Raw genomic sequence first — 6,904 nt, 5'->3', positions numbered from 1 at the left:
TTTTTTTCCCCATGAGTTTTTTTTTTCTCTTGGAAAATTTCTCATCTGAGTTCCATCCAAGACTGACTCAAGTGCTGAAACATTTTCCCCTCAAAATGACTGTAGCCCATCTACTGATACTCAATGAGTCAAGTCTATTGGAAGATAAGGAAACTATTAGAGCAGAGATGGAAGACGGACTTCAGGCTCAGCAAAGAAGGGAGATTAAAATATGGACATTCCTGCATAGCACCAACTGCAATGATTTTTATAAAGTAAAATTGAAGGAGATTACATGAAGTTTCATCTGATTTTCTTAGAAGTCTTAAAACTCACAAGAGTTAAGGAGTTACATAATTAAGAAAGAGAGGCTATTAAAATTAAAGGGAATCTGGAAGGAACTGTCATCCTTTTTCATTCCCTTTGCAAAAGATGAGCCAAGCGTTCTTTAAAATTCAGTATCTGATTTTACTATCACAGTAGTGCTGTTAACTGTAGATGAAATTAATTCTCCCCCGACCCCCAGATCATTGTGCTACCCCACTAACCAGTTTCTTCTTCAAAGCTGGGGCACAATGACAATCTCCTACAAAGAGTCAGGGACAGCAAACAAAGGGAAGGCCTGGCAGGTCCCTGTGAATTCTGGGGACTCGGGTAAGCCTGCCCAGCTGGCTGTATTTCCCATCTTCACCCTCTTGCTCCATTACCCCCTCCCCAGAGTTTGGGTCAAGGCAGACCTGTGCACTTCTGTGATGCTCACTTCTCATGAAGCATGCTTTCTGGAAAGCTGCCGTCTAAACAGGAGTCATTTCAAAATCTCGGGGGTGGAAACCTGCTTAGGCTCAGCAAGCTAAGTATTGCTGTTGTGGAAGGGGGGAGGGATGTACACGCACTGCCACCCAGCTTGCTCCATAATGAACACATCTAAGTTATGCTTGCAACCATTATTTGACCATGAAAAGACACTTTAAGGGGCAGTCACCAAACAGCTTGCCACATGTACAGAGAACGCGTGTTTAAAGTTGTGAGGACATACCGCATGGCGACGCTGAGAGGCAGATGGTTCTGGCTGCTGGCTTTGACAGAGCAAGAGAAAGCAGGGGAGTGCTTCCGTCCGGAGTACTCCCATCCCCCAGTCCGGAGGCCCTGAGGTGATGGGGGCAGGGGGCTGCCTCTGAAGGGCCCTGGAGAGCCCCACTGATTGTACTCCTTTAACAGCAGTTAGCAAGCTGGGAGGGGAAAGCAGGTGCAGGCCCACTCCCCTCGCCACGCAGGCACTCACCAATTTGTTAAATTGTACCACCAGTGGGTATTTTACTGAAATTGGAAATTACAATCTGAGTGGCCTAGAGCCGCACGGAGAGTGAACAGCTGGGCCCTTTAATTCTAAGGCGCCAAAGTCTCACCCCGGCAGTCCCCTCCCCAGGCCAAGGCCGCCCCCTGCAGAAGGACTGGAACCCTGGTTTTTAAACAAAGTGATACTCGTTCGCCTCGATGGTCCACAGCCCCAGGGAAGACTGAGGACTCCCGAGTCCTGGCCCCAGGGCAAGACCAATTTTGCCCGGATTGGCTCCAACACGCGGGCGTTGGGTTTTTTGGTAATGGGGCTCGTCCCCTTATCAGCAGGCGCGAATTTCCGATTCTCCGCTGAAGGCAGGGGGCCCGACCCCCGACCCCCATAGGCCCCCGCTTTTCCCAGGCACCTGGCCCTGGGGCGCATCCCTCAGAGGCCTGGGGAGCCCGGCAGTCGGGAGCCGCGCAGCGTGGGGAGTCGCGGGGAGCCCGACATCAGGGAAGAGGCAGCAGGGGAGTCGGGGAGCTGGGGGGAGCCCTCGGAGAGTGTCGGGCGCACTGCAGGACGAAGAGGTCCCGGTTTCCTCGGTTTCCTGGGAAACCTATTCAAGGCGCTGTCGCCCTGCTCCCGTGCCCGAGGCCCCTGCGCGGACCAGCCTGAGGCAGCCTCCCTGGCACACACACCCCGGCTCCGGAGAAGGGGAGGCTTTCCTGGACGGCTGCAGCGTGCTGAGCTTCCAGCATCTCCCCCAGGGGAGTTGGTTCATCTGCTCGCGTTGATCGCGCGGACCCTTGGAATGATTTCAGTGCCACTGTCAGCACCCAGCCAGGCCCTCTCCGCGCAGCCCCAGTCCGCGACACCTGTGGACTTTCGCGACTCCTTGCCCAGCACAGCGGCCCTCTGCTTCCAGCCCAGTAGCCCCAACGACAGTGGGTGCGGGGGATGCGAGATTCCGCAGGGACAGGGACCCCGTGGGTGAGCAAGGGCGCCGCGCCTTGCTGCGACCCCACAACCTTGGGGGCTTGCGGGAGACGTGGTACCTGCAAACATGAACCAAGGGTCCAAGGAGCTGGGGCTGCTGTGGGTGGGGCGTCCCCGGGGGCCAGATGAGGCCGGAATCGGTGAGATTAACAAAGACCACTAACGACTCTGGGCCCGGGCGCAGGCGGCACAGGTCGGGGAAATTAATGCGGAGGCCCGTCGGGACCGTGGCGGCGCGGAAAGCTGACCCCGGGGCGGGGACAGAGACACCACCCATCCCAGTTAGGCGGGGGAGGGGTCTCGCCACCGACGCGCCCCCGAGCTGGGGCCCCGACGGCCTTTAAAGGGAGGAGGGTGGGGGCCGGCGGGCCGCACCTGGAGCTGCGGGCGGTCGCGCCGAATGCGGCGGCTGTAAGCTTCGGGGCGGAGACGCCTGCCCCGGCCCGGCAGCGGCAGGTCATGGCCGCCTACTGCGACGGCTCGGGGTTCTGCTCGGCCCCGCACAGCCCGGCCCGGGCCGCCGCGCACCCAGCCGGCCACAGTCGCGGCGATTCGGGCGCGGCCGGCGGCGGCCCGCGCCTGTGGCTGAACGCGCTGGCTCTCAGCCCCACGACCTACGCGGCCGGCCCCGGGCCCGCGCCGCCCTACGCGGCGGGCTACCCGGCCCCCGGACCGCCGCTGGGCTCCCGGGGAGGCCTGGCGGGCGCCGACCTCGCGTGGCTGAGCCTCTCGGGCCAGCAGGAGCTGCTGAGGCTGGTGCGGCCGCCCTACTCGTACTCGGCGCTCATCGCCATGGCCATCCAGAGCGCGCCGCTGCGGAGGCTGACGCTCAGCCAGATCTACCAGTACGTGGCTGGCAACTTCCCCTTCTACAAGCGCAGCAAGGCGGGCTGGCAGAACTCCATCCGCCACAACCTGTCGCTCAACGACTGCTTCAAGAAGGTGCCCCGCGAGGAGGACGACCCAGGTAGCGGGCGCGCCGGGTCGCCCGTCCAACACTCCGCGGATTTCCGAAGCCGGGCTACGGGCACTTAGGGGTGGGTGCGGCCTCAGACTACCCAGCCCCTCGCTGCACGGCGCGGGGTGCTGAGGCGGGGAGGCGGGGGTGGAGGGCAGGCGTGCTGGGCCGCGGGCAGGCGCGTGGAGGGCGGCAGAGCCCGCAGGCCCTGACTTGGGTTTAGCGCCCCGAGTCCGGAATCCGCGCGCCCTGGCGAAGGAAGAGGTAGGAGAACTAGCCAACTGGGCGACCTGTGGTCCTCCTTCACTGGCCCTCGGTGTCCTTTGCTGTAAAATGAGGAAGACAGCGCGTACCAAGGATTGGTAAAACAGACGAGATGCCGCTTTGGGCAGTGCTGGGGCCTGGGGAGAGGCCAGGCGGGCAGCTCAGTTTCACTGCAGAGCCACTGCCAGCGTCCAGAGGGTTCCGAGGCCCGGGGGCCTTCTTTCTGACCGTGAACTTTGAGCAGCGCTCGGTATTTCCCGAGGGTCGCCCTTCCCCGGTCTACCCGGGGTGTCTGCATTCTTCCCAGGCTGGCTGTGGACGCCTGTTCCGGTGCAGGGTGCCGCCTCCAGGTCCAGGGCAGGCGTGAGGCCCCCCGGAGGGGCCGGTGGGGGCGTGGTGCTGAAGTCGCCTCCATTCCTCGTGTCCACACCAGCGGCCGTCACACCTCGGGTTTTCTGAGCAGGGCCTTTTCTTCTACAGGTAAAGGGAATTACTGGACCCTGGACCCGAACTGCGAGAAGATGTTCGATAACGGGAACTTCCGAAGGAAGAGAAGGAGGAGAGGGGAGGCGAGGGCGGCAGCCCCCTGCGGAGCCCTGAGCCCTGGCGCAGCCAAGGTGCTGGAGCTGGAGGCCCTGGGCGCGGCTTCCCCAGGCCTGTTGGCCTCGCCGACCCCGCCCGCGCCCGAGGCTGCCGCCTGTTTCTCCAGCTTTGCCTCGAGCATGGGCGCCCTGGCTGCTGGCGTTGGCGCCATCCCCGGGGGTCTGGCGGGAGACTTTTCTTTTGGGAGACCGACGACAGTGGCTGCCCACGGCCCCCAGGCCCCTGGCCCCGCGCCAGGCTTCACCTCTGGCCATCAGACGGCGGCCGCCAGCTTCCACATTGGTCACTTCCTCTACAGCAGGGAGGGGACCGAGGTTTGAAGGAGCGCCTGCAGCGTCCGGAGGTGCTGAGCTCAAGCCCCCAGTTCCCGCCTGGGTGACAGCCGCTTATCCGCACTTCAGTTAGTGAACGCCTCGGAGGGAGCGCAGAGCCCCGAGCAGGCGCCGAGAGCCCCTGGACCTCCCCGACGACTGGCCTTCCCTGCGTCCCTCACCCACACAACCGTTCGGATGCTGCAAGTGGGCGCTCCCACCCCACCTGTCCTTCCTTTTGGCTGGACCTGGAACCCTTGTTCTCCAGGGAGATCTGCCTTAAAAGGGCCATGGGTCTTTTTCTGGGGGAGACCGGCCCACCGCAAAGAGCCCTCGCACTAGTGGGAGGGCAGCCTGGGTCCAGCTAGGGCTCATTTCCTCCGCCAGCCCAGTCTGGGCCTCTGGACCTTACCTCGATGCTCAAGGGAGGCCCGCAGGGGTTTGGGGCCTGCCCCAGGGAGCTGGGTGACTCCACCTGGGACTGTGCCGTGTGTGTCTGGGATTGTTGGGACTGGTGGTGTCTAAATGCGACTTTCTAATGGCTGGAGCTGGCGTGGTGAGGAGGAGGGTCCTGCGGGGCAGGAGCAGCCCCTGGGAATGCCAACTTGTTTCTCTTTCAAGCAACTCCAGACCTCACTGACCTTGTCCTAGCACCAACGGGGCACCTCTAGGGGCCACCAGAGCGGTGCCTGGTGCAGCAGGTGCAGGATGGGTTCAGGCCTGCCCCACTCCACTCGTACTCACCAGGCTCACGTGAGGCAGCTTGAGGCTAGGCCGCCGTTGTCTTCCCTCCCCTCCGGCCCCTTATCTCCCACTCTAGGCCAGAGCTGCAGGGCCAAGCCTCCACCGCCTGTGTGAATTTTGCATTTGCCCAGAAGATTGTGTTTGGAGCGTATGGCCGCTGGGAGGAGCGATTTGGGCCTCGGGGTCATTTCGGCGCCCGCGGAGGGCTGGAGGGGCCCCTCCCTGGCAGGAGAGGAGGGAGGGGACACCGTTCCCTAGGAGCAGGCTCGGGTTGGGCAAGCCCCAAAGCTCCGGATCCCCCACCTCCACCGGGCGCAGGGTTTCTGCTTCCTTCCAGGTCTGACCGCGGGGCCCAGCGCGGCTGCAGGCGTTGCGAAGGAGCGCAGCGCTGTCCCTGGCCCGTGGAGCTGACGGGGCAAGGGTCCTGGTGAACAGTGGGATGTGTGTGTGCGTGCAGGGTGGGCGGGAGGAGGTTAGGGACGTGGATAGAACAAGCCAGGAGTTGGGGTGAATGTGGCCCAAGGTCGTATTTCATTGAGCTTTCCCAGGGGCAGCCAGAAAGCTGGGATCTCCCCAGCGGCGCTATAGCTGGGAGAAGGGAAGCAGTGCTGGCTCAGTGGTATCAGGGTGTCCAGCCAAACTTAAACCGCCCCCACCCAGATGTCTTTTGGGAAAACATGCCCCAAATGTAATTAACACCAAAGAGAAAAGGAAAATCCTTACCTCATAAATAAAATAATTTTTTCTCCAGCCTATTTTAATACACTAAAATGCTAAAAAATAAACACCAGTATATGTGACTTGACTGTATCTGCTTTTTGCTGCATTAGAAGAATTCCACCACTATCTCAAACATACCCAGTTTAGACTATGGGTTTGAGGGAAACTTGGAGACAAATTTTTTTTTAAATTACTTTGACAATATTGGGAAAGTACAATATACAATTTGACAAGAGATCTTTCAAAGAATTGGCTAACAAATATGTATGTAAACACGTTGGTATGAAGCTGCTTTTGTTTGCTCCAACAATGGCTTTTCTGCTAAAGTTGAGGGGAAAAAGCTTTTCAGGAAGACATGTTAGCTAAAAATTGATTTTTGAAAATTGTTCATCCATTCAACCATACCGTTACCACCAATAAGTCATTGTATCAGTGACTTTTATTGCAAATAGATGGAATTTTGATGAGCAATGCATAGTTTAAAAATGATTCTAGTGGTGTGGAGAATTTGAAAATCAGAATCCATCCCGCCTCCGGGACAGTCCATGTGTCAGGAAGCACCGTTACATGGTAGGAAGAGGGGAAGCAGGCTAGAGTGCAGTCACTTCAATGGTGCTGGCCTAGTCAGCGTCAGAGCAACTTCCCATTATCCCAAGGAAGTATTTCCCAGAGGAAAGAAACTAAGGGATGTGATCAAGGTAACAGCAAATCAGCTTGTAGTCGTTTATAATTAGGTGCTTTCTCCTGGGCAGACCTCAGGGAACTTGACTATAGTTGTGCAAGCACGTAGGGAACCAGAGACCCACTCCTGTAGGTCAGGAGAACGCAGAGCCAGGAAGAGCCCCTCCCTGGCGCCTGCAGCCCAGTGGGGGCACTCCGACTCTACCTTCACCTTCCTGTCCCTTTATTGTCTTTGAAATAGCAAAGCCTATCGAAAACTCCAAATTACGTGAAAAATAATTGTAAACTTTTACAGAAGAGTACCTCTGGACCATGTTACAAGCACCTGGTGGTAAGTTATTGGAATACTCGGCCTGAATAAGCCAAGTA

At 58.8% G+C, this 6,904-nt stretch overlaps 1 protein-coding gene across 1 annotated transcript; it reads left to right on the top strand.

Annotated features, from left to right (window-relative positions):
- Nucleotides 1-2,587: 2,587 nt before the first annotated feature.
- On the top strand, nt 2,588-5,880 carry FOXI2 (forkhead box I2). The gene is made up of 2 exons (XM_017640080.3): nt 2,588-3,221; nt 3,957-5,880. The coding sequence occupies exons 1-2, from the start codon at nt 2,714-2,716 to the stop codon at nt 4,397-4,399; spliced, it is 951 nt and encodes a 316-aa protein (XP_017495569.2). The 5' UTR covers nt 2,588-2,713; the 3' UTR covers nt 4,400-5,880.
- The last annotated feature ends 1,024 nt before the right edge of the window (nt 5,881-6,904 follow it).

The sequence above is a fragment of the Manis javanica genome, chromosome 7 (assembly GCF_040802235.1).
Source record: "Manis javanica isolate MJ-LG chromosome 7, MJ_LKY, whole genome shotgun sequence".
NCBI classification, from domain to species: domain Eukaryota; kingdom Metazoa; phylum Chordata; class Mammalia; order Pholidota; family Manidae; genus Manis; species Manis javanica.
The sequence above is the reverse complement of the archived record's forward strand: the minus strand, read 5'-3'. Positions and strand labels throughout refer to the sequence as shown.

What these genes read in the sequence shown, in the direction of transcription:
- FOXI2 (XM_017640080.3), top strand. Translation starts at nt 2,714, where the DNA reads ATGGCCGCCTACTGCGACGGCTCGGGGTTCTGCTCGGCCCCGCACAGC. An exon ending in CCGCGAGGAGGACGACCCAG is followed by an intron (nt 3,222 to 3,956) that starts GTAGCGGGCGCG and finishes TTTCTTCTACAG; the next exon opens with GTAAAGGGAATTACTGGACC.